We start from the raw sequence: 27,008 nt of genomic DNA, 5'->3' as shown, positions 1-27,008 counted from the left end.
AAAAAACACATACATCATTTACATCTTTTCTCTTCATGCAAACAGCAGAATTCTTCTTTTTAAAAAAAAAAACATGTTTTTAAAAGTAAACAGAAGTGAAATCTTTCTGCAAACCTGCAACTTTCACTGACAAATGGAGGCTCTATGCTATTGCTAGTAGTATGTACATCCTGCTGTTCAAGCCACCATCCATTCTTCTGTTGCTCCTTGCTTGCAAAGCACAGCAATGGCTTTGTAACCTGAGAGAAGCATTATATTTGTCACCCTTGGAGGCTGCATGTGCCAGGCATGTTGGCCTACACTGCACAGAGCAGCAGTAAAAGTGGGAGGACTGTTACAGATATAATTAAAGGCCAAACCACACATTGTCATATAGATTTTAATAGATTTTCTGATTAACTCATCACAGTAATCATTTTTACTGTAATGATAAGCAGCTTTACTATACTAGTATAAATAAAAACAGATAAATACAGCTCTAGGCAACATCACAGATTAACAAACTAAGCATTCTTCATGAACCAAAATTGAAAATAAGTATTAATAAGAAGAGATGCTGACACCCTTGGCCCATTCTCATCATACCTTCTCTAAAAGGGTACTCAAATAAGGCGCTCCACTTATTATATTGTCAATTAATTTGCCAATTAGCCAGGCACATATACTTCATGGTCACCACTATTTCATTGTTTGGTTGAAAAGCAGACACACCTCAACGTATCAAAAAGAAAAGTGAAACAGATAGTAATACCAAAGAAAACCACTGAATACATTAAAAATACGGCACTTTTCCTGTATTTCAGCAGTAAGACACACCAGGGATAGAAATATACCAAGAAGGAAATGAACATCCACCCTGAAATGTCAGGCTCTGAAGCAGGATGAGCAATGAAAGGGGGACCTGAAATCAAAAACGAAACATGGAAAATAAGATCCACGTGAAGTTTAATGTTATAAAGCTATCTGCAAAGAAACTGGGTTCTCCTTTGAAGGCTTGTGACTCAGGACACGTAATTAAGTTATTCAATAGCCAATGCTGAGGAGGAGTTCATACTCGAGCAGTGCCTCCTGGCACACTGCAAATACACTGAAGACAAGCTGGAGACAGATTTACAGAACTATCATCTAGAAATGATTTGACTCTGGATGGCCAAATGAACTCTGAAGGAGCCACTAAGAAAACTTGAAGTATGCCAAGGGGGGAAAGTAACTAGGACAAAATACTAATGTTAGGCAGATAGCAAAACTAAGAATACTTCACGAAATTCCTAAAATTTTGCTCAGCCTTCCATTGTCATTCTAATATGGCTTCAGGATCTTGTAAATCTTCAAGATCTTACAGATCTTATGTGATCTTAGAGATCTTACAGATATATTATTATTAAGAACTAAGAAGTGAAGAATCACTCCTAAAATGTAAAAACAGCTCATTGCCAGTCAGGTTTCAGAAAATGTCTGTCTGCAAAAATTCATTTTCCTTCCCAAAATGCATAATCACAGAATATCTGGGCCAGTCTTTCAAGTAAACTACCTTCGCTGATAGTGAATTAAGACCATGATTAAGACAGACATTTCCAAAAACAAAAATCCCAAACACACCCCCGTACATTTTCAACTCATCCTGCAAAAGTGCACTGTGGAAATTCAAAACTTCATTGAACACTTATGGATGTGACCTACTCAAAGATTCAAAAGTTATGTTCAGGTTAAAATTTTAACTGCTACCTTTGCAATTCTATTGTTTTCATTTGTTTCATTTTTTAAAAAAGGTTAACACTATTTAACTTTTGGTTTTAATCTGCAAAGTGATTTCTAGTGTTTCAATCTTCCAGTTAATGAGTCAAAATGAACAGGTCAGAAGACAATCCAGGGGATGGCAGTGAAAGATCAGAAAAAGGTTTATGTACACATTGGATCATAGAGAAATAACCACAACCTCTTTTTAAACCCTTGTTCCCACTGTAAACTTTGTTCATATCTCCATATTTGTAAGTCTGAATTAGTCTATAAAAATCACATTAAAAAGGTAAAATTATTTAAGTGTGATATTAACTGATCTGTATTTTATAAATTTTAATCCATAAAAATATAAATAAGAATGGTAAATTTTTAAGAAAAGAAATATACATTTAGTGCAAGTTATGAATTACATTTCTTCTTCAGTGTCAGCAGTAAAATATCTTGAGGAAAGAAAAAAATGACTGATCTAATTTCAAGAAAAAAAAATTCCAGTGTTTAAACATGCAATTAATTCCAGACACAGCTAAACAGAATAATTCCTTCTCTTTACTGTCAAAGCAGCCGCATTTTGTTTCCTTATGCTGAACAGTACTTGTATATCATAGGAGTTTTAGAAATAGAAAATTTGCATAAGACCAGGTCACATTATCCATAAAGTCTGAGAGAAAAAAAAAACAAAAAGAAAATTCTGTTTATCCTTACAAGTCAAGTTCCATTGTTGATTCTGAACCACACAGCACACGTGCTGAGAGATTTCGTTCACGCTTCATTTGCGGTTTTACCTGTTTGATCAGCCTTTGTTGTGGTGCATGTGACTGCTCCAAGCATTTAGTGATGGTACAAACTACATGGTAAATGGCACAAGAAACACTCCCTCCTTGTGATGAAACCTCAGTAAAATCACAGTACATCTCAATATGAGAAAGGACTGCTTCATAAGGGTACACCAATTTAAAGAGGCTTTGTTACAGCTCGAGAGAGAAAGAGAGAGAGAGAGAGAAATAAAAGCTCTTCTGGAATGTAGAAAGGTAATGCTTAACTATACAATTCATGAATTAAACAGAACAGTTTTGATAAAAAAGGGCAAGACCTTGCAGTCTTAGAGATGGCTCAATTCAAAGTGATCCCTCCAGAAATAGGGACTGGTAACGCGTCTTTGCAATGTTGGAGTAACAGGCCAGGTGCTCCAGGGCTCCGGTGTCCTCTCTGTTGAGGCTCAAGCCTGCACTATCATGGCACATCCTCAGCTGAACGCATCCAGTGCAGAACAGGAGGTGACTTGCTGCTCTTGGTTAGATGGGGAAATACCTCACTCATTTCCTTCTCTCTCTCCTTTCCCTCCCCAAACGACTCCTCCTTTCCACCAGCGTTATTTGCAAACCATGTTGCAAAAGCCCGGCTTTTATATTTCCTTTTTTTTTTTTTTAAAGGAGAAAAAAAAGTAGACGACTCCCTCAGGTTAAAGACTTGTGCTATTCAACAAATGAACCTCCTCTTCTGTTTCCTCTCTCTCCTCATCTACGGGATTCAGTTGAACATTATTGAAGCGGGGTCTTGGTTTGCCGTCTGGGCCATATGACGGAGGATATCTTTTTTTGTTATAATGCCAAGGAGGCGCCTGAAAGGGATAAACAGAAGATTGCTATTAAAATAAAAGGGAAAAGAAAAAGAGAAGCTAAAGCTATAGCTAAATCCTTTTTGTTGACAGGGATAGAGCAAAGCAAGCAGCCCGATTTTTTATTTTCAAAAAGTATTTTACTGGTAAAGATATTTAAATTATCCAGCAACCATCCTTTGATATAAAAAGTATTATGGTCACTAATAGTACCATGTTCTTTCCACTGAGACTCTGAGGACTGCACGCCTCATGGAAGTAGAGCTATTTTGATTAACGTATGCCAACAAAAAAGTAATGAAAAATGGGAGGATGTATGAACAAGAAATGATACTGATCCCATCTGAGAAGGAAAATTCATTCCCATCACATCAAGAAAGCAATAAAATGTCTGATGATCAATCCCTTCAATATTCTACTTTTTAAAACTAAAATTAACTAACTTTTAAAAAATAATTTAAGGATTGCCCAGTTGTATGCAGAATCTTCATGAAAGCACATACAATTGAGATAAAATGCATATAAAATGCTCAACACAGAACTTCAATCCCAAACTTCAGAACCCCAAGTAAGGCAACCCAAGCTTCTAGTACACTCATCAATGTTTTCCTTTTTTGATTTTGGCCAAAAAAGTTAAGATACAGTGCTTTTATGAAAGTCTTAGTTGTTAATGCTTACATTAAAAGATAGGTGAAAAATCAAAAAGCAGTCCTAAAAGATTATTTTAGGTGAAGCAGAAAGCAGAATGAATGAGTAACTACTTATTATTCTGGTTAGTAGTTTTTTTAAAAAGGATGCATGAAACACTTGTGAAATATTAGCATACAACAGGAATACATAATGAGTTGTATACTTAAGCACACTGGGACAGGTTTTATATACCTATGACAATTGCAGGGCAAAATAATTTCAGGTATTAATTGCTAAAGCCAGACAATTTTTAGGTTATAAGGTTAAGATAATTCAAAATTTATCTTTAGTCATGAAACCACTAGGACATCAAGCCAGTTAAAACAAATGCAACTCACCCTAAAAGCTGCTAGTAGCATTCTAGAAACATCAAACAAAAGGGGCACACACATAAGCTAGGTACAATTCACTAATGAAATGGAAGGACACACATTCTTAACTTTGAAGGTATGTGGGGTACAGCAGAAAAAGAACTAATGCTATAATCACAAATACATACACATTACGATCTAGTTAGTGTGCCCATAAAAAAATCCATTTAACTGTTAGCAATTGTAACATTGCTACAAGCTCCGTTAAAATCATTTATGAGCTTAGATTTACCACAAAACTACCACAAGATTAGGAAACATGAAGAAGAAAAAGGGTTTGGGGTGGTGGGGCCAACATTTTTAACCAGTCAGGCGTCTTCTGAGATGGGTATATCTGCTAAGGTAGACAGATTTGTTGTGTTTACTTTAAGAATGTCCAATAATATTTACTCTTTCAACTACCAAATTGTTTACAGTCTTAAATTGCAACTAATGATTCTGATGAGAGATGTTAACTTTTGCTTACTTCCTATGAATGGAATTTGACACATATCTAAATTTATCTTACAAACATATTTTATGAAATAGAAGTGTAATTGGCAGCATGTATGATTTTGTGTTTAGCAGATATCTGGGAGAGAGAACTGAACAGTTCACAAGTTTCATGCTTCCTGCCTTCTAAGGTGTCTAATGAGGAGGTCTGATATCTCTAATCACCAAGGGTTCCACGTGCTGCTTTAGTTGCTCGAGATGTTCTAATATGTTCTTCTTTGTGATGATCCCCAAGACAATCCTGAAACAGATCATGTTATGCTAATAACTGTGTGAGAAATTAAATTAAAAGAGGTTCCAATCATGATGAAGAATGAGAGCAAAAATAAAAACAAGAACCATAAGAATGCTTTTAATGAACTTTAGAAAAATAAAAACAAAAATGATTTGAAATTCCAGGTCCCATTTCTATAAATTCTACTTTCAAAAGTGACATGATACTATTTTTAAATATTAGTGGGTTGTTTTCCTTTTTAAATTAAAAATAAAAAAGTTCACAATGAAGATGACTACAAAGAAAAGTACAAAACAAACTATTAACACACAGCTATAAAATTCTGAAATTCAGTTTCATTTTCAGTGTTCTCTCCTTAAAGGAAAATATTTTTTCTAATTTTTTAAATGTCACAATGCAGCAGCTATTATTTAGCTCTATCTCAGCAGTGAAAAGTTAGAAGGCTTAGCCTTTATTGCCTATGAGGCTACTTAAGAAATCCCTTGGATCTTACTATTTTTTGGAATTAAAATTAAAGGCAATGTGTATGAAATAAATAATGCTGACCAATACAAACATCCTGTAATCTTTAGGACCTGCTGAATGCTACTTCTTAAAATAAGCTAATAAGACATATTTATGATTAGGGGTCAAAATGACTTTTACCTTACACTTTTTTTTCTAAATAATTATTTCTCAGTTAACATATCATTACTATAACATCAAGCAAAATGATGGACACAAATTCTCACAAGGATACTTGAAAATAGACTGCTTTTAATTATTAAAACAAAATTCTGGTTACTGGTTTTATAATGGAAGTCAGTAAATTCAACTACAATATATGGCAGTACAGACGGTGAATGTCAAAACTTTCAAAAGCTTTAATCTTTCTGGAAGCCCATCCAGAATGCCCTTCAGGGTAATTAGATATTTCTCTGGTGATCTGGTTAAGTCAACTTTACTATTAAACTGCCTTTGAACATTCTGACTTCTTGAAGAATGTCACCAGGGGACTTCACTTAGTCAAAGTAGTCTGGTCCTACAGATATGTCAGTTATAAAATAGTTCCTTAGGATGCTGCCTGGGGGTGGGGTGGGGAAGCAGGAGGGTAGGGAATGGAAAAAGCACAAATAGATTCTCTGCTAATGTTTTCTCATTATTTTTTAAAAATAATGTACTGATCCTTAAGAAAAAAAGATAAATTGAAAAGTTCTCAGAGCATGATGAGATCAAGCTCCCCCTCCAAAAGAGTCCAGAAACTACACTAGATAAAACAAGCACTCACTCAATAGATGTTCTTCTCTGACTAGGTGTTTGAGGTAAAACAAACAAATAACAACAACAACAACAAAAACCATTAATTCACTTAAATTTATAGCCAGAGTCAGGAAATGTGAAAACCTTGACAATTAAGTAAAATAATTCCAATTTAGTTCTTACTCATTCTTTTCTATTCAATTATATACAATGATTAGTTTCAGTTAACATATTAGTAGGGTCTGCCAAATCACAAGGTACACAATAAGGAAGGTCATAAATTTATTAAGGACCAAATGGCAAATTTGGAGATTTACAAAGTAATCTCTATATTCACAAAGTAATAGCCCTAAAAAGGAGGAAATGCATATTTATTTCCTCTCTTTAGTTAATGGAGAAAAGTGATTTGAGAATAATAAGGCCAGGTTCAGGGCTGCTTTATTAATTTCAGGAAGTGCAAAGAAAATCAATGCAAAATGCAACTCATGTAAAAGAATAATTTGCTGTTTCCTTGTGAGCTAACAAGTAATGACGTACGAGTTAACAGGGCACAACCCAGCATTTTCCCAAAGTATGTTCCAAGACACACCAGTCCCAGGAGTTCTCCTGCCCCTTTGCTTCCATCAGAAAAAAGGATGCATGTTCAAATAAGTTTGGAAAACTATGTTTCCTACTATCCTCGTCTGAGAATCAAATAATATCAACAGTTCCACAGTCAAGAAACCTCAATTGTATTTAATCCAATACTTTCCAAACTTATATGGTCACAAAACGCTTTTTGAGCAATACCTATTAACATCCTGCCAGTCCCACTAAGACTAAAAGATTTTGAGAAATTCTACTAATTAAAATATAAAATGTGGGAAATCTATAACTGACATCTTTAAAATTTATAGACACACTTCCCCTTCATCTCTTTATTCTCACTTCCTCCTTGTACTAAGGTTTTAGATTTGTTGTATCTCCTCCTCCAAATAGTAATTTTCCACCTCTAAGGACCCAATATAAATTATAAAATGTGGACAATTATCCAGAATTTCATACTCTCCACTATAAGCCAGAAGATATGATTTCTTTTCTGGGTTTAAGTCATTTAACTTTAAGTGAGAATAAAACATTCTACTTACATATTTCAAAGAAAATAAATTCCCAAGAGCCACCACCCCAAATGATCTCTGTTCTTTATATATATACATACATATATATATTTTTTTTTCTTGAAGGACAGAAATAAGGAAAATATAATTAAGGCAATTAAACATATTCCTTTAGATAAAGTCCACCCCAAGCTTTCTTATAAACAGGCAGTATTAGGTAAGACTTTAATTAGCTATCTTCTCTTCCCCCCCAACACTTTTTTATTTTTACACATTTTATTTTATTTTATTTTTTTAATTTTATTTATTTATTGTTTTCCCCCAAAGCCCCAGTAGATAGTTGTATGTCATAGCTGCACATCCTTCTAGTTGCTGTATGTGGGATGCAGCCTCAGCATGGCCGAAGAAGCAATGTGTTGATGCGCGCCCGGGATCCAGCAGCAGAGCACGCGCACTTAACCGCTAAGCCACAGGGCCGGCCCTATTTTTACACTTTTAAAAAAACATTTTCCTTTCTAATATCTGTGCTGTGGAAAACCTGGGAATTAATCAGCAAAGTAAAATATGGTAATTAACCCATATAGCTTTGTGATCATAGTTAATCATGACTAAAGACTGACATTTATATTTGTTAGTATGTAAAAGGACAAACCATGCCAGGTACAGAGAACAACTCAAAGCAAGTAAAAGTTTATAACAACTCAGCTTAGCTTCCAGTTGAGCCATTTATAATTAAAGGGGCCCAAGAATCAGTAAAGCTTTATGAAAAGTTACTCCATTTAACGTGTACTTATTAAGTTTTTAAACAATGAAGTTTGGTACCATTATTTTTTAAATTAAACAACGTTAAACAAAAGAAAATAGTTACTTTACTACATATATCTCTTCTCCAATCAGTATCTGTGATATTTAAAATTGCAAACTCTCAGCCCTTAATCAAGAGCTTTATCCCTTTAATGATTTATTTCATCTTACCTCGAGTTATTTTAAGTGGTTAGCACAGTGAAAACACTAAACATGGATCTAATTCTCCAGCTTCATATTTCTATTCCTAACTCAATATGGGCTAATATATTGTCCAAGAAAATAGTAGTAGTTTAAGAAATCACAAAGAAAGAAGATATAGTCTATCAGCCAATTACAGAGTAAAACAGTGGCAAGAGATTGGGCTTTAAAATTGGCAAGATACTTGATTCCCTGATCTATGACTTGCTATCCACGTTACTGGGCAAATTATTAAACCCCTTTGAGCTTCAATCACTACATCTGTAAAGTAGGGATACTACCACCTACTCTGCAGACGTGCCACAAAGTTAAATGGGAAACATGAAGAAGGTGTTCAATGAACAAATTTCTCTCCCTTTTGTTCTTTTTTCCTCCTTTCTCTAGACAGGGGTCATGTGTTTTGTCACCCATGTGCTTTGTACAAAACGTTTTTTAAAAAAAAACCTGCTGGCAGAAATTGAAATATAATGATGTACACCTGTAACTCACAAAATGTTATAAACCAATGTTACTGCAATAAAAAGAAGAAAAAAAATTAAAAAATAATAAAATAAAATTAAAAAACCTGCTGTGATTCTCTAAGTGTTTAGTGTTTCAATTAGCTTCACACTGTGCAGGGTTAACCATCTAGTTTATGCATAATCCAAGAACAAACACCCTTTGTTTCTTGTTTCTAGCCTTTCTGTTATCAGCCTTCAGATAAAACAGTGTTCTTAAGTATTTCAACTAGGAACAGCAACAAAATGGAAATAAAGGGGACTGGAGAGAGAATGGTGGGGAAACAGATCCCAGGTCCAGGAAGAGGGGAGCAGTGGCAATGAAGCAGGAGCAGGTCTGCTGAGGCACACTGTCTATTACGTCCCAGAATCCCTTTGACATCTGCCAAACAAAACTTCCCTATGTTCCTATCCTGGAGAAACACTGGAGTGTACGTCTAAAGGGCAGAAAAATAAATAATCAATTTATACATTTTAAATACATGAGTGTTGGTCATTAGCAGTTTATGTAAAAGATTTCTGGATGGAGAAGGTAGAAAAACGGAAACAAAGCATTTGCTAAAGGAGGTTTTTAGCTAAGTTACAAATTTCATTTAATTATATATTATTTCCCTCATTACATGATAAACCAAATAATGGCTGAAACAGTAAATAGCAAAACATCTAGAAAGTAATTATTGTACTAGAAATTTGTATTCTAAAAATGCAATACTGACAAAAAGAAAGCAGGTTTTTGCAGTACTTCATACAGGTTAGGTCTGCTAGTCCTAGGTCTGCTAGTCCTCTGAGAAAGGAAATACTCTAGGCTCAATGTGCATGCCACAGATGTTTCAGCACCTCTCTGCCAACTTTGACGTGTTCCTGACAAATGTCACTTTATATTTTGGCAAAGATCTGGCAGTAGACATTTTTCTTATTCTTCAGTAAGTGTGACTCTGACTGACTGATCCCATATTTATAACCGTACTACAAGACAGACTTCCCTGCTTGGGAGCAGCCTTATACTTTCCCCTAATAACCACAGATGAATTCTACTAAAAAGGATCATAAATTCTGGTAAATGAACTGATTTCTTTGATCAAACTTACCCATTGTGAGTTACAAGGCACTGCCTCAGACCGAGCTTTCGGAAAATATCCACCACAATCTCCATTGGGGTGTGATCTGTCACTGTAAAAGGGCTCATGTCAAGAATGCTTCGAAGCTTCAATGGCCGGGGACTTTCTGCCGGAAGAGATGGGGTGTGCTGTGCAAAACACACACGAGAACTGCCCACGATACCTTCTTGTTTTTTTCTGGCACTTTCTGTAAAGAGATAGAGAAGACCAAAAATTAAAAATTGACAGGTTTTGTTTTAAAGGCAATCTACTTATTCAGAGATAAAAAATAAATAAATAAATGTATCCCATGACTTTTGGTCCCTTCATTTTTTCCGAGCTTCTTAACCAAGAAAGGAATCAACTGAAAAGCCATTTAGCAATTTCTTATATTTGACAAAATTAAAACCTTCACAAATTATGAGAGCACAGTTTATTACAGGAATTCATCATCGAATGACACCTGCCTGAGCTAAATGTCACTGATCCTGCATTGGAGGTGGGACTAAAGACAGTTTCATCCTTGCTTTGACTATGTTGTGTATTCCACCTCTGTGAATTAGCTAGTTCTTTCTCTTTTCTAATGCTATAGTTTAATTTTCTATGTGAGTCATGAGCATTAACATTTGGGTTGAAACTACAATTACGCCATAATGGACACAGACTGATTTAGGGTGTTTTATTTGTAAAGGCTCTGTTCATTTCCCCTCTCCAGTGTGCTCTGCTTCAAATGCCTCTGTCTTGCTGCCTACTTCCACTCCCACCTTTGAAAGTGCTGGACAAGAAGTGACAAAGATGCAGAAAACTGCGGAGGAAGAACAGAGACCACAGGAAGAAGAAGGAAACCCATGAAATGGAGAGAATACAAAAATAAAATAAAACAGTCAGCTTTATGTTTCCATTTTGAGTTGGTATGTAATCAAAATTGTGTGTACAAATATGGTATTTGTTATACTGAACACATTTTAAACATGAATTCTGCTACAAAAATATTTAAGCCAAAATAATAAGCATCAGTCCTAAACTGAGAAGCAGATAAATATATACAGCTCATAAACCAATACTGCAATGCTTTTTACTCCTTCTGACCGCTAAAGCCCTATTTAACTGTGTTGTAACACGTTCACGTAGGAAGACATTAAGCGAAGTTCTAATAGCTAGTATTTACTAAACCAACTTAAAAGCATGGTAAAGGCACGGAAAAGAAGAAAGCCCATTAGCAACTGACATAAATGATTTTCAAAAATGCTCCTTAAGTTGCTTTTAGCCCATAGAAGCATCTGGCTAATTACCGGTGAATGGTGGAGTGTAAATACTGTTAGCATGTATGACAGACATTCTGAGTTAAAACTAACCCCAATCATCAATCTTAAACACCTTAATATAACGAATATTAGATCATCAATGAAAATATGCTGAGAGATTGTTTAAAGAAACATTTAACAATAAAACAATTTCATAAAATTAACCTAATTGATTAATTAAAAGTGCCAGGACATCTGCTAGGTTTAGTTTTGTTTTGTTGGGGTTTTTTTGAAAAAAACTATTTTTTTGAATGCCATTCATTCAAAGGCCTTTGAAGCAGAAAACATACATCAGACATCAAAAATGTCTGATCTGATTCAGACATTTTTTTAAAAAGTGTGCATGTGAACACAGAGTTACACTTCCCGGAGAATGGGAATGGTTCTTTTCTAACATAAAGTTTCTTAAAGTAAATACGAATTTTACCTCTAATCATTAATGCAAAATTATCTGTCTTCCCCTCTCTCTAAATTTTTATGTTTTATTTTTCCTGTTCATGTTAATATACTTCTCAAAACTCATCAAAAAAGACTAAACTTCAACATAGTAAATTGTCATTCACTGCTGGTAGTAGTATATGGTATAACCACTACTTAATGCAATTTGAAAATATCTTACAAAATTACAAACGTATCTAGTCTCTGATCCAACAATTCCACTTCTAGTAATTTTCCTACCTTTGCACATAGGCAAAATGCCAAATAAATAAGGCAGCAATTTTTATAATAGCAAAAGATTAGAAACATCTTAGATGTCCATCAATGGGGAACTGATTTAAAAAATCATGGTGTATCCCATGGTACATCTACTCAATGGAATACCGTGTAGCTGAAACAAAATAAAATGAGGAAACTCTACACACTGATTTGGGAAGATGTCCAAGAAAACATTGTTCAGTGAAAAAAATAAGGTACAGAACAGCATGTATTGGATAATATGATACAATCTGTTTAAAAAGAGTAAAAAAAATATATATATATATACTTATATAAGCATAGAATAATATCTACAGAATACAGAAGACACGAAGGAGACGGCTGCCTATGGAGAGTTAAAGTGGTAACTATGAGGTCACGGGTGGGAGAGATTTTTCACTATACACTTTTAACCTTACTGAATTTGAACTATGTGAATGTACTATCTACACATAAACTAAAAAAAAATTTTAAAGACATAACATGAAAATGCAGAGTTTATAAATAAATTTGGGAAAAACTGTTCTTTTAAAATCTTGAGTTTTCCCATCCTTGGATATGGTATATAGCTCAGCACCTACTCAAGCATCCTTTTTTGCCCTTCAGTAAAGTACTTTATATAAACATATATAAATTACATATTATATTTTATATGTAATACATTTTTTATATATTCTACATATACACAAAACCTAGTGTACAGGTCTATTTTTCCCAATCAAAAACTTAAACTTCACAAAAATATATGTGGGTAAATATTTAAGGTGTATTCAAAAAGTCATCATGTGACTAACATTTCTGATGACATGACTTGATATCTTACATATCTAAAGTACCCCTATTCCCTTAAACCAACATTATCATCTATCCCAATATTCTATTTCTCAAGACAGTAATAAAACATAAAAATATATCCACAGAATCAGTGGTAATGTGAATAATTATTAACCTTACACTTTCTTCTTTATCTTTTAAAAACCTGGCCTTTCTCCTTTAAATTTTTATGTGAATTCCAAAATTCCGATCTTTTTCTTTCCTTTGGCTGGTTACTATTAAAACCTAAAGAATGCAATTCTAAACAATGAAATTCTTCTCTGATTGTAGGTTTGGCCATGGTAATGGCTTAGAAGCTAAAACACTTGAACATAGCCAAGTCTGACCATATACTTTGCCCACTCTGGCAACTACTATTCTATTACCTAAAGCAGAAACTTGGAATAATGGAATTGCAAGTCTTTGAAAAAGCCTTCCAAAGCTGTATGTAGCCTTTTCCTAAACTGAACAGGAAATTCTCTGTAGGCACTTTTCTTTTTTATTTATTTATTTTTTTTGCTTTAATAGCTCTTGTAAACTGAGAGTTTTCAGTCTGATTTGAGAAATACTCCCCATCTACATTGTCTAGTCTTCCCTCTTGAAATGGCATAAGAATTGAAATATTTACAATCCTTTTGCAATGACCATAGAAATAAGTTGGAAGGGAGATGACAGGCTCACAGGAATGACCTTTTGGGACAGGCCAAATGCTTGATATTTTCAGGGTCCTCTACTAAAAACTGGGGAGTATCAAAGCAAGGGCTTGATGAAAAAAATCATCCATTACCTTTGGGGATTGTGGGGAGAGGAGTCAGATTGTGTAGAAAACGATTAGAAGCCTTACTGGGGCCCATATCAATACTGCAGGACTATAAGGTAAGGGGAAAAATAAATTTTGGAGGAACACAATTGCTTCCTCCTCAGAAAAAGTTTCTAAGAAATAACATAGTATGGCTAATGTCTTTAAACCATATTTTCAGGAATGTCAGCACAAAACACAACAGGATTTATATACTTTTTCAGCCTGGGATTTGACCTAAACTAAAATCTCAATGATTTTTTCACTTTGAACTAGATACTACAAGTTAATATTATAAACCTAAATCCAAAAACTGGAAAAGCAAAACCTTGTGATTCTGATATGAAACAGACCAATGAAGATAGGATTTTCAATAACTTGCATTCAAATAAGCTAACTTTATTAAATACAAGAATATATTTAGCTGGCTGCCCTGGCACTTGCTAAGGCCTTATATTACATGCTATTTATAAATAATATCAACTTAACAAGTCTTATCTGTGTGGGAAAAGAAAGAATCTGACTCCAATCTCTTATAACAATGCCAAACCAAAAGAAAAAACTATATCTAGTAGGAAAATAATCCACGAAAGCATAAATTCCTTTCCTTAAGAACCTAAGATTTTAAGAGACATAAAATACATCCCTTGCTCCCACAAACCCAACCAATTAAATTTTATTGCTTTCCTTTCTTCCAGAAATCTATTATATATCTACCTACCTAGATATCTCGATACCAATAGATACTGATATACATATACGTGTGTGTGTGTATTTTTTAAAAAGGGTACCTATTGCAATTGTCAGGTCTCTTCTGAGGGCAAATCCCACTAATCTCTGAGATTCTTTTGACATTATGACAGGAAAGCCATTGTAGCTGGTTTCATTAATCATGTTTTCTATATCATCCACTGTCATGTTGTCCTGTGTCAGGACAGCTAAGGGAGGATCGTTCCTTCGAGGTCTCATGACATCAGCAGCCAGGGTGGTATGAGTGAACTCTTCTTTCGCATCCAGGAAAGGGTATCCATTTAACCGGATGTGAGCTTCATAAATGCCTTCCCTACCAAAGGCATCTCCAACCCATTTACTGGTCATTACTGCAGCCATAAGGGGAACAATATATTCCAAGCCTCCAGTAAGCTCAAAAACAATAACCACCAGGGAGACAGTCATCCGTGTCACACCACCTGAAAAATATAAGCACCACTGGTCAGGAAGGACAGGGTCTTCATCAATACATGTTAGGAGAATTTTGGTACTAGGCAGTTGAACACAAATTGTAAACAGAACTTAGTGAAAAGGATTATCATCAAAAACTACTACTCTTCCCTTAGGACAATTATCACTATTTTAACAAGATGTAGAGAAACACCCATCTTCTTTGTTTATAATACAGAAGTCTATTAGAATAACATTTCAAAACCTATTTACTCCCAATTAAAAAATCACAGCTGACCAGCTAAAACAAGTTTGCCACGTTGGTTTACTGCTCTAGCAAAGACATAATTTCACCCTTATAAAAGCTTATTATTAATTCTTAAGGAATGTGGTAAAGCACATCATAGCTATCTCGTTTACTACCAATTTACAATTAAACTCATATGTGGGTAGAATATTAATTTAATACATTTCTCGCCTCTAAATCTTTTCAAAATGAGTAAGATATTTTGATGCCTTGTGATTTATGTTAACCGTATAATACAGAAAACTCATCTATTCATTTACCCAAATCATCATTCTGAACTATCATCTCTATGCTGATGCCTCCCTAATCCACACCTCTCCACCTACTGTTGCATTTGTCTCATGTCTCCAACTATGCATACCGCATCTAATAGTTGTGCTTGTCTTGTTTCCAACTGTAAAAAAAAATCTTGGGATGACCCACTGTCGCAGAAAACACCACACACTTAAAACTAAACTCTTCTTCCCTAAAGAGCTCCCCGGTTCCAGCTTCCCTGACTCGAACACTGGGCACCACTTTGTCCTGACAACCTAGGTAGTCATTCTTGGTTCATCCCTTTACTTTATCCCAATATCTAGACTCTCACCTAGTCCTATCTGATTTGCTCTGCAAAATATCTAACTATGGGTCCCTTTCTCAATATTCTCACTATCACCACCCTAATCCAGACCTTCAAGACTTTGTTCCTTAATTTTAATACTATTTATCTTACCTCCTTCACTCCAGGACCCATTACCTTCAATCCACTTTATAAGCCATGTTCCCACGTTAATCTTTCCTAAGTACTACTTTCACCATGTTGCTCCTTTGCTCAAAAACCTACCAGGGCTCACCAGTTCATACTGTATTAAGCTTAAACTCTTCCTTTGTTTTTTAACCTAAAAATAGAAGGGAGAAAGAACCTACTATATATTACGTATCTACGCTATGCCAGGGATGTCCTAGTCAGTTTACAAAGGCTTTTTTTTTTTTAACTAAGCACTTATTTTAGGCACCGTGCTAACAGCTTCACATGCATTTTATTTCATATAATCCTCAAAACAACTGTAGGAGATAAGTAGTTATTATTTCCACTTTAAGGATAAGAAAATAATGGGCCGGCCCCGTGGCTTAGCGGTTAAGTGCGCGCCCTCCACTACTGGTGGCCTGGGCTCGGATCCCGGGAGTGCACCGACGCACCGCTTCTCTGGCCATGCTGAGGCCGCGTCCCACGTACAGCAACTAGAAGGATGTGCAGCTATGACATACAACTATCTACTGGGGCTTTGGGGGGAAAAAAATAAATAAATAAAAATCTTTAAAAAAAAAGATAAGAAAATAAAAAATCAAAGAAGTAAAGGAACTTTCCCAAAGTCATCAATCTAAAAATGACAAAGCTATGACTCTGCCACAGATCTGACCAATTCCAAATACAAATTCATCCTGATATAAATCACCACCTTTTCATAATCTGGCTCCTTCTCACCAATCCAACTTCATTCCCCAAAAGTATCTAAAAAATGCACTCTCTACTTCAATATTATCAGTTTCTTCAAAGCCCCGTGAATACTAAATTTATTCCTATCCCAATTCTTTTGTCTTCCCATTATTATACTCTTCAACAAAGCCTTCTCCTTTAAATTCTACTAATCTTTTAAAATAAAACTCATGTTCTACCCTACCTGAACTACTTCAGCTCTTTTTTCCTCTAGAGTCCTAAAATTTTCGTAGATTCAGGACTGTATATAATCATTATATATTGCTCACTATTGTTTTCTCAGTGTTGGACTTGTCTCCCCAGTCTGACTGTAGTTGAGGTTGGCCCCATATTTTATACATTTTTTTGTATCACTCATTGCACCTAGCACAGTGCTAAACAGTGTGAATACTTAATAAATACTTGCTACTTTGGTGAAAATGATTCTGTCCTTCACTTTCATTTGATATTACACTTTTGAAGACCAACAATTACTTTACACAATTTTGACTCACTGAACAAAAATAAGTCAAAATACCAACAATGACTAAATATTATAACCAAAGTTCACCTGACATTTTAAATATAAAAAGAAATAACTACTTTTTATGTGCAAGAGGGCAATAAATAGACTCCTAAGTGTTTAATACAGATATTTTGCTTTTCTTTTCATTAAAACAGTAGTTATCTTTTTTCATTTTGCTATAAATGTACCTTAAATGGAGGAGGGCTGGTAAAGAAACCTTTTACTAAGGCTAACAATAAATCACTGCAGAGCACAGGCAAAGCTATTCTGAAGCTTTGCTAGAATGCTAATCTTAGGAACCATGCTATAGTTGTTATAGGTAAGCCAAGATCCCTGACAATGAAAAAACTAAAAATCTCCTTGGATGGATTCAAATTAAGCCTATGTTGTACTGAGATGTTTTCTGTCATAATGTATTACATGATATTAAAAAACATGCTAACTACTATTAAATCTTTTGCATTAACCAATGTTCAGAGACAGGTAAAATGAAAACCAGTACTGTACAATACCATATAAGAGTAGTGCTGTTTCACTCCTGTCCTGTACCCTACCTCCTCCCACCCCCCAATTTAAGCATGAGCACGCTCTCACTCACTCAGATTCACAAACATCCATACACAGACAGACACAGTTAAATTACCTAAGCATGCAGCAGCACCAACCATGGCATAAAGGCCAGGTGTAATGCAATCAGCCCCAACCTCACACCACTCTTTAAAGATAAACCAGTCGTGATGATAATATGCAAGCTGTTCCACTGCAATCCCCACAATCCTTCCCGCAATTGCTCCAATGGCCATACTGGGGATGAACAGGCCTGACGGAACCTATAACAAAAACAGAATGCTTAATGAGGCAGACATCTTCTACTTATGCGCTTGAAACCTACATTCTATGGATTTCGTTCTAACGCTTTGGATTCTTTTCACACTTTATTTATACTATAGCAAAATCCTAGTACAAATAAAACTATAGTAAAATCTTATTATAACAGTACCTTAATATTCTATTCTTTCAGTTACAAAATAACAAATCACATTCTCTAGGCCAAAGAGAAAATAACCCAAGGGTTATTTATGCTTTAGCTCAGGGTTCCTAAATGCCAGCTCCTAACAAAATTTTCATTAGTCCATGGTGAAACGGGGGGAAAAAAAGAGACAATATGAATCATTTCATAAAACTAAATCAACTCAGTTTGAAGTACTCTCCTTTACTCCAAGATTATGTCCTTTCTACATATTTGTTGTTTATCAAATGATAGAAATATTACATGCTATTCCTCCTAAGTAGTACAATGTAAAGCAGGCAATCTTATCTGGTCCTGTAATATTTTTTTAGTGATATATATATATAGTGATATATATATATAATAGGGATAATAAACACCTTAAGCAAGATTATTTAAAGACTATTACAAGACTAATAGCTCTAAACTGTTCTGGATATGAAACAAGCTGAGTACAAAATGATGGTATGTTGAAGTGTATATCAAGATCATTAGAAGGATATCCGAATAGAAGGGATCAAAATACGTTGTACACTCTCTTGCCAGTTAGGATCCTTCAGCCAGAGTGGAGGGTAATATAGGACTTAACAAAGGCCTGCCCACTGCCTCTGGCTTTCTGTAGCTCAACTGAGGGTGAGAAAGTTGGGATTTACAGAAAATCAACTTACTGTAGAAATAGGAGCTTTAACAGCTTCTTTAACTCAATTCACTAAGGAAAAAAAAAGTAAAACTTCAAAGTTTCTCTATTATTTAACTCCTATACCCAGTGGAGTAAACACAGAGGACAACAGAAAAGAGACAGACCATATTTCAAAAACTAACACCACTCCAATTTCATTGAAATTAAGCTGTTATTCCACATAATTTACATCCGAGAAAGCACACTATCACCAGTGAATAGTAACTATTACATGAATTATTGGTGCAATAATTTAAAGAACAAGGATTAGCTGACATCTGATTCCCAATATCACTGACAGTTATATGAGAATTATATTTACTGGCAAATCACTAATTAATGAATGTTATTCTAACCTGTGTAAATTCAAAAAGCAATGTCCCAGGGCACGAGTCCCAGCTGCCTTAAATCCTAGATGGAAAAAGGCATGGTGTTCATAGGCCTGGTAATTTAACTCTGAGTCTGCAGTGTCCTTTCAAGCTAACACCCCATAGTGATATGGTAGGCAGAATAGTGGCTCCCCAAAGATATTCATATCCTAATTGCTGTGAATTCATTATGTTTCATGGCAAGGAGGAATTAAGGGTGCAGAAAGAATTAAGGTTGTTAATCATCTGACCTTAAAGCAGGAGATTATCCTGGATTATCTGGGTGGGCCCAAGGTAATCACAAAGGTTTTTTAAATGTGGAAAAAGGATTTAGAAGAGTTAGTGTCAGAATGATGAGATAAAAGAGAGACTTGACCAGCCATTGCTGGCTTTGAAGATGGGAGAAGGGAACCATGAGCCAAGGAATGTGGGTGGCCTCCAGAATGCTGAAAAACGCAAAAAAATCAACCCCCCAACCCCTGCCCCAGCAGAACCTCCATAAGTCCCTGTGAATCCCTTGAATTTAGCCCAGTGAGACCCATTTTGGACTTCTTATCTCCAGAACTATAATAAATTTGCATGATTTTAAGTCACTAAGTTTGTGGTAATTTATTACAGCAGCAATACGAAACTAATATAAGTAGTTTTAAAAAATGATCACAAATTCTCTGACACTCCTCTCACTAAGAGGTAGAATATATGTCTCTCCCTCTGAACCTGGGTGGGCCTTTGTGACTGCCGAGACAAAGAGAATGCAACAGAAGGCATGTTGTGTGACTTCTTTGGCTTATTTAGAAATGGTCCTCCTGGGACACTTGCTTCTGGAACTTTGAGCTACCATGTAAGAAATCTAACTACCTTGAGGCCACCATGCTGGAAACACTGGAGAGAGAGGTTCCAGGAGCCCAGATGTTCCAGCCCCAGTCGTGTGAATCTTCTTAGCCCAGGTGCTAGACGTATGAATGTCTTTGAGATGACTAGCCCTAGCCAAGTCTGATGACAACCATATGAGAGACTGCAAGCAAAACATGCCCAGCTGAGTCCCTTCCCAAATTACTGACCCAATATCAAGAACAAAATAAGTAGTTATCTTAAGCTGCTAGGATTCGGGGTAAACGACAACAGATACCATGTTCAACAATATATCCTAAGAAATTCTTTTTTTCATAACTTAAAATTAAAACCAAAAGATAAGAACTTTTTCAGCCCACATTTATGAAATAACCATCTTTAGATAAAAAATTTCATTTCTCTTTCCACATACAAGTTTTGAACACGCCAAGATTAAATATCACCTCACATTAGCACTTACCTTGATACCAAAAGTAAATACTGTCATTATGATTTTAAATATGAGTGCTAAGCATAACTGCCATATAGCCGAATATACTCCAAGGCCTGCTGGACGATCAGGAATATCATCAACAATTTTACTGGCATTCATGTCATTTCTGTAGTCACAAAGAGAAGAGGATTCCAGGGGACCACAGTCTGTAAAAAGCTCTTTGATCAGCTCACTGGTGTTGAGCCTAGTGTACGGATTAGGGAAGGCTATCACAGCAGTGATGGCTGCCACAATAATCACTTCAAGAACAGGATACTTTCCAAATTTGGTGGATTTGCGTCGACGACACCAGGCAATATTTGCCCTAATGAAAAAGGCTCCCCAAAGCCCTCCAAATACCCCGAGGAGAATAAAAGGAAACAGTTCAAAAAGGTACCATGGTGTATGATACTCCACATAAAAAAGGACCAGACGGCTATTACCAAATGGATTGATGGATCTCAAAACAAATGCAGCCACTAAAGCAGCAAAAAATGATCTCCATAAAGTTTTAAGAGGAAAATAATAGCTAACCTAAAAAAAAGAAAAGGAAAAGAAAAATTAATGCTATAATTTTATAAAATGTTTCTGATATGTTATAACTTGACTGGTAAATATCAGAGTTTTAAATTCTGCTGCAGCTAGAATTGACAAATAATGGATTTTACTGTGGTAAGAAAAACATTGATGTTTTATTAACTTCGGCTATCACATCATTACAAATTCACAATATCAACTGATCATAAACGTCTAATAATTATTTAAAATACCTAGCATTGTTTTATTTTCAAAATGAGTTTCACTTCCAATTGAATCATGGCAGTTAAGAATAAACGTAACATCACCAACTCCTGTTAGCTCATAAAGTATTTAATTTGCCCCTTCTATATTAAAGATAAAAGAGGAAAAGAACACAAACAACTAGAAAAGTAAATTTTAAAACACTTCTAGTCACATTTTTGTGTAAAAAGTCTTATTAAGCACCAATGAGAAAACCAAAACAGAGTATTCCACACTGAAGCAACTAAAGTTATTTCCTTAAACATCAATAACTGCAACAGAAATAATCACACAAGAAAAACTTACAAAGGGTATTTAGGAATTGATTAAAAATTTTAAAATAAAAACACAAGCTATAATTTAGCTACTAGTGATAGACTGTTTTAAATATTTCCCATTAAGTCAAATTCTTATCAGATTAGTTTTAAATATGTCAACAAAGTCAAATTTTAAATAATCACTAATATTTATACATGAATAATACTTTTACAAAGATTTTTCTCAAGGTAGAAAACATATACAGCACATTACTTATTATGTAAGAATGAGTGAAAAATAACTATGAAAATTAATTTGGAAACTTAAAAACTAAATCTGTATCTATTACACTACCTGTAAGACTGAAAAATGTGTCCAAATATATTTGTAATGGTAATTATATATAATTTTAATTGCTGTATTTTTTTACCTACCTCTTCCAGGCTAAAAAGAACTCCTCCGATTGGTGCACCAAAAGCTACAGAAACACCTGCAGCTGAGGCAGCTGATAACACCTAAAAAGAGGATGTAGTTTATTTCATGTTCTTATAAATTCAAATATACCAAATAAAAATTCTTCATGTTACTTGAATTTTCAAAATGCCTCTTCTGAATTTAACTCACGTCTTTCTCCTCCACACGCAAAGGTAAATATTTATTTCTCTAAAAAGATTTTCATCTCTTCTGCTTTAACTCAAAGGTCATTCATATATTCTTCAAATATTCAGTCAAAAAATATTTGTGCGAGATATACTAATGTAAATAGGAGGTAAAGAAGAAGAGGCAATGAATACAGACAACTTTCAAGATGTTTGTTTGTGAAGACTAGTGGAGAGAGCAGTAACAGGAGTTTGGGGGGAGAGTTGCTTATTTATTTTTAAGTAGGATATCATTTTTTCAGATTTTAAAGCCAACTGGTTCATCATTAATAATTACTCTATTCCAAATCCTGGTAAAATATCCAGGGAACTTAAAATCTATTGAGTTTCCCTGTATTTTCACTTCCCTAAATTCTCTGAAAATACTGCTATTGCCAACTGGAGAGCCTCATTCTGAAAGCACACACGATGTGCTGCCCCTTATGATATAGTCTCACCAATTCTTCAACTGAAGAATTAAATAGTTCAATAAAAATATTCTACTTTGTTATATTATTTAAAAAATATAGGATAAAATGTCCTGTGCTGGGGCCAGAGACCCCTGAGTTCTGAATATTTAATGAGATTTGAAAATATCATCCCTTAAATACCCAAAGAGCTCTGTACCATGTAGGGCTGCAGATCAGATTGGGAAAACAGGAAGGGACTGGGTCCTCAAAGTCTAGAGCTAATATAAAAGGTCTCAGGAGCTCACTTTTCTTCTAGAAAACATCAGGGGAACTCTATAATATATAATTAAGTTTAAAGGTCTCCTGGGAGATCTCAGGCTGGCCTAAAAAAATGTTAAAGGAAATTGCCCTAAACAGCTGAATAAAGAGGAATTCCTATGTCACCTTTCATGTGAAACTCTGATTTAAATCTCAGAAGGTCCTAACGCCCTCAGAACTTCCCCATGGTGCTGAACAGCTCTCTGCAAATGACATATCATTCCCATTGGCATTAGACACTTCCTCCAAAGGAAAACACAGCTGTTAAGATTTCCCAACCCTGGAGAAATACTGATGCTGAGAAATAAGAGTAAAAACAAAGTTACATTTGGGAAACACTTCAGAGGAGGAAAGGTGGGTGTAAGGCAAAGCAAAAATATATGGAAAGACCTTTGTGACATTCAACTGAAACCAATGGACACTAGGTAGTCTACGTAAAACTTCTCTAAAATATATGAGTAACTGAGCAGCACTGGGGATAGATTCTAGAAAGATGTTAGAGATTATTCAAAAAAGGGAAAGGAAGCATGAACAATCTCATGTTAAATTTTTAATCCGAACACGGAATTTATCCAAAAAATAAAATGTGATCCTTACACTAAGAAATTCTTCACTGACATAAGTCTATATAACAGATATTTATCTGTCAAATAAACTACAAAAGAGACTTACCTCCCTTTTTTTAGCTTCATTTGTGCTATACTTTGGAAAGAGGTAGGAAAAGATATTTCCACAGCAACAGGCCACATGTACCAGGGGACCTTCTTTTCCTAAACTCAAACCTGATGCCACAGCCAGTACTAATGTGATGGTTTTAATCATTAAAGTCCATTTTCCCAAGTAACCTCTGATGATGAATCCACTCAAAATAGTTTTAATCTACAAAGTAAAGATTAAGATAGCTTAATTTGCTTTAAGAAACATAAGAACTTAACTAATTTAAGTTACTCTCTTGCTTTACTCACAAAACCACCTTGCAAATTTTAGTGGACTATGGAACTATTCACAATTAGTTTTTCAAAAGCTTTAACTATTTTGCTATATATAATAAATCTATATCATCTTCTAATTCTCTTTCTAAGCACAGATAGAAAGCTACCCTATTTCCTGAACAAAACTAAAATATCAGGCCATCTTAAAAGGAATACAGACCTTAATACAAGAGTTATAATTACATAACCAGGAAAAGGCAAATTTGAATATTTCAGTTGTAGAAATATAGTCAGATACATTTCGGACATTCTGTGTCAGAAATAAAGATCTTATGCCTTCTCAGAATACTATAAATACGTGTAACATTTTTCTACATATCAAGAAGGATGAGTGACAACTGTTAAATACTGCATGATATTGCTCTTTATTAAAGATATTCTTAACACTATTGCTCTTTATTAAAGATATTCTTAACACAGCCTTAAAAATCACTACAATTTTGTTTTAAAAAGAAATGCACTAGAAAAAGCTGGTAATTTATTTACGACAAAAAAACAAAAAGAGGAAAGAAATGAGTTCACATCATGTTCCATCCTTAGTATATTCTCCTTTAAGTTACTGTTGATAAAAAATACAACACAAAAGTTTGTACTGTTGACTCACTGTGATCAAACGTTTATTTTAAAGTATAAAATGGTTATAAATATTATCTGCCATATTAACTTATCTAATTACAAGATAGTTATAAAAAGAGAATGAACGTATTCAAATCAGGTTCATAACAGCAAACATCAACGAATCCACCAAAGAACTTTAGGCCACAGATCTTTTCCCACGTTCTTGGTGGTTAACTGAGTCTTCTGATATTTGTTTAGTCACGTGCTAAATTAGTGGTGAGAAAAAACAAATCAACTTCCATAGTAAATGACGAAATGACTATGGGGAAGAATTTCTGTCAATGATATCTACGATCAGCTTACATTTTTAAATTTTCTATTTCATACTATAAACAAACCATTTCCCCCAAAAAACAACTACTTTTTTCTCCTAAAATAAAAAAGATAAGCACCATAACAAACACTAAATGTTTAATGATACTAAATATTGCACAGCTTACCTCTGGAATTCCAGAGCCACAGGCATATGGAGCAAATACCTTTACCAGAGAAACAGCAAGAAAGGCAAAACCCAAGGCCCAGAAGATGTACATTATATAGTTCATGATATAAGAACCAGGACCCTAAAAAGCAAATAGTTCAATAGCATGAATTTAAGTTACAGTGCACCTCTAATGCAAGTGCTTGCCACATAAGAAACTTGAGTAAAACTTGTAAAAGGCTCCTGGTTTACTTCCACAATAATAAAATCTTTATAGTAACAAAATATTTAACTAGAATCCAAAAGCATATTGATATACACACACCAAGGAGACTTAATATATTTAATGTTTTTCCTAGCTTTTTTCTGATCCCTAAAGTCTTCTTGCCAAGAATCTCAGCTATACTTCAATCTCTGCCTACCCACAAACCGCTTTATGGAAACAGCTGATGAAGATAAAAGTGCATTCCCACTCAGATTTCATTCTGCTGCAATTCTCCTGAAGACCAAGTGAGAAACAGCATACTGCCCCTCTTACAAGCAAATATATTCTTTTTATCTCCAAAATTCAGCTGTAATAAAATTTTAAAAACATAACCATATATGATCATGTAACACTATATGTACTATATAATATTTTAACTTCTAAAATGGTCCTCATTATAGAACATCAGGAATAGTAAAATAATCATTAATTTATTTATTTATATTTATTTTATTTATTTTTTTTGTGTGAGGAAGATCAGCCCTGAGCTAACATCCATGCCAATTCTTCTCTTTTTGCTGAGGAAGACCGGCTCTGAGCTAACATCTATTGCCAATCCTCCTTTTTTTCCCCAAAGCCCCAGTAGATAGTTGTATGTCACAGTTGCACATCCTTCTAGTTGCTGTAAGTGGAATGCTGCCTCAGCATGGCTGGAGAAGTGGTGCGTGGGTGCGCGCCTGGGATCCGAACCCGGGCCACCAGTAGCGGAGCACGCGAACTTAACCGCTAAGCCACAGGGCCGGCCCCTAATCCTCCTCTTTTTGCTGAGGAAGACCAGCTCTGAGCTAACATCTATTGCCAATCCTCCTCCTTTTTTTTTCCCCAAAGCCCCAGTAGATAGTTGTATGTCATAGTTGCACATCCTTCTAGTTGCTGTATGTGGGACGCGGCCTCAGCATGGCCGGAGAAGCGCGCCCGGGATCCGAACTCAGGCCGCCAGTAGCGGAGCATGTGCACTTAACCGCTAAGCCACGGGCCGGCCTCAGTAAAATAATCATTTAAATACTGTAATGTCACAAAGAAAGATCTATAGATTTCTTAAAGATATCTCCAGTTAGAAGGCTTATTTCACTAAATTTTTTGATAATTTGTACTTCCCGAACAATCGTAATGGAGTATTAGGCAGTTTTAGTAACTTGACTTCATATTAACTTTTTGTGGTAACACGGATCCTACTGCACTTCTTTTCTACAATACGGAACACATTCCACTTCATAACCCAGTAGATGTGTACGTGACTATGTGGTTAACCAATACAAGAGCTTCTTAAAACAATACATACTTACATTTTACTTGCTGCAATGTATTCTCATATTTTCCATCCTATCCTATTTCTTTTTTTTTTCCTTTAATGCAGTTGCAGTCATTTAATATGTTATTAATTCTGTAATTATATGAATTGGAGACTCATTTCATTGTATCAACTATTAATTTATCTCAAGACAAATCAAGACTTACCTCTGCTTGACCTATGATTAATTCTGCCCATGTTTTCCACTGTGGACATTTATCCCTCTCTTCAAATGTTGTTTCATTGGATCCCCAACAACACTGTTCATGGTTGTACCACAATGCACTAAGGCAAATGCCCTCCTTTAGGTCAGTCATCCAATCAGCAGCAATGTCTATTAATCCAGCCAATGCCCCTGTAAAAACATATTGGAGGTGGTAAAAAAAGAAAGTCCATTTTTGGGGAGTTGAGAACTATACCAAGTTAAAAGGGTCAAGAAAAGCTGAGGACTCACTATAAAAAAAGGGTCACACAGGGAATATTACATTAATTACATA

General features: G+C 35.0%; 1 protein-coding gene across 6 annotated transcripts in view; it reads right to left on the bottom strand.

Annotated features, from left to right (window-relative positions):
- Nucleotides 1–361: 361 nt before the first annotated feature.
- Nucleotides 362–27,008, bottom strand: part of CLCN3 (chloride voltage-gated channel 3) — a 91,866-nt gene continuing 65,219 nt past the window's right edge. For 4 of the 6 annotated variants that reach the window (XM_058550343.1, XM_058550347.1, XM_058550344.1 and 1 more), the window contains 10 exons: nucleotides 26,679–26,866; nucleotides 24,975–25,097; nucleotides 23,597–23,803; nucleotides 21,993–22,073; nucleotides 20,509–21,054; nucleotides 17,784–17,970; nucleotides 14,482–14,880; nucleotides 10,070–10,286; nucleotides 5,074–5,149; nucleotides 362–3,358 (listed from right to left, as the gene is read on the bottom strand). In XM_058550343.1, coding sequence (XP_058406326.1) covers nucleotides 3,200–3,358; nucleotides 5,074–5,149; nucleotides 10,070–10,286; nucleotides 14,482–14,880; nucleotides 17,784–17,970; nucleotides 20,509–21,054; nucleotides 21,993–22,073; nucleotides 23,597–23,803; nucleotides 24,975–25,097; nucleotides 26,679–26,866 — 2,183 coding nt within the window. In that variant the 3' untranslated portion in view covers nucleotides 362–3,199. The remainder of the gene's footprint in view (nucleotides 3,359–5,073; nucleotides 5,150–10,069; nucleotides 10,287–14,481; nucleotides 14,881–17,783; nucleotides 17,971–20,508; nucleotides 21,055–21,992; nucleotides 22,074–23,596; nucleotides 23,804–24,974; nucleotides 25,098–26,678; nucleotides 26,867–27,008) is intronic. The other 2 variants (XM_058550346.1, XM_058550349.1) reach the window with 1 other exon arrangement.

The sequence above is a fragment of the Diceros bicornis genome, chromosome 11 (assembly GCF_020826845.1).
Source record: "Diceros bicornis minor isolate mBicDic1 chromosome 11, mDicBic1.mat.cur, whole genome shotgun sequence".
NCBI classification, from domain to species: Eukaryota; Metazoa; Chordata; class Mammalia; order Perissodactyla; family Rhinocerotidae; genus Diceros; species Diceros bicornis.
The sequence above is the reverse complement of the archived record's forward strand: the minus strand, read 5'-3'. Positions and strand labels throughout refer to the sequence as shown.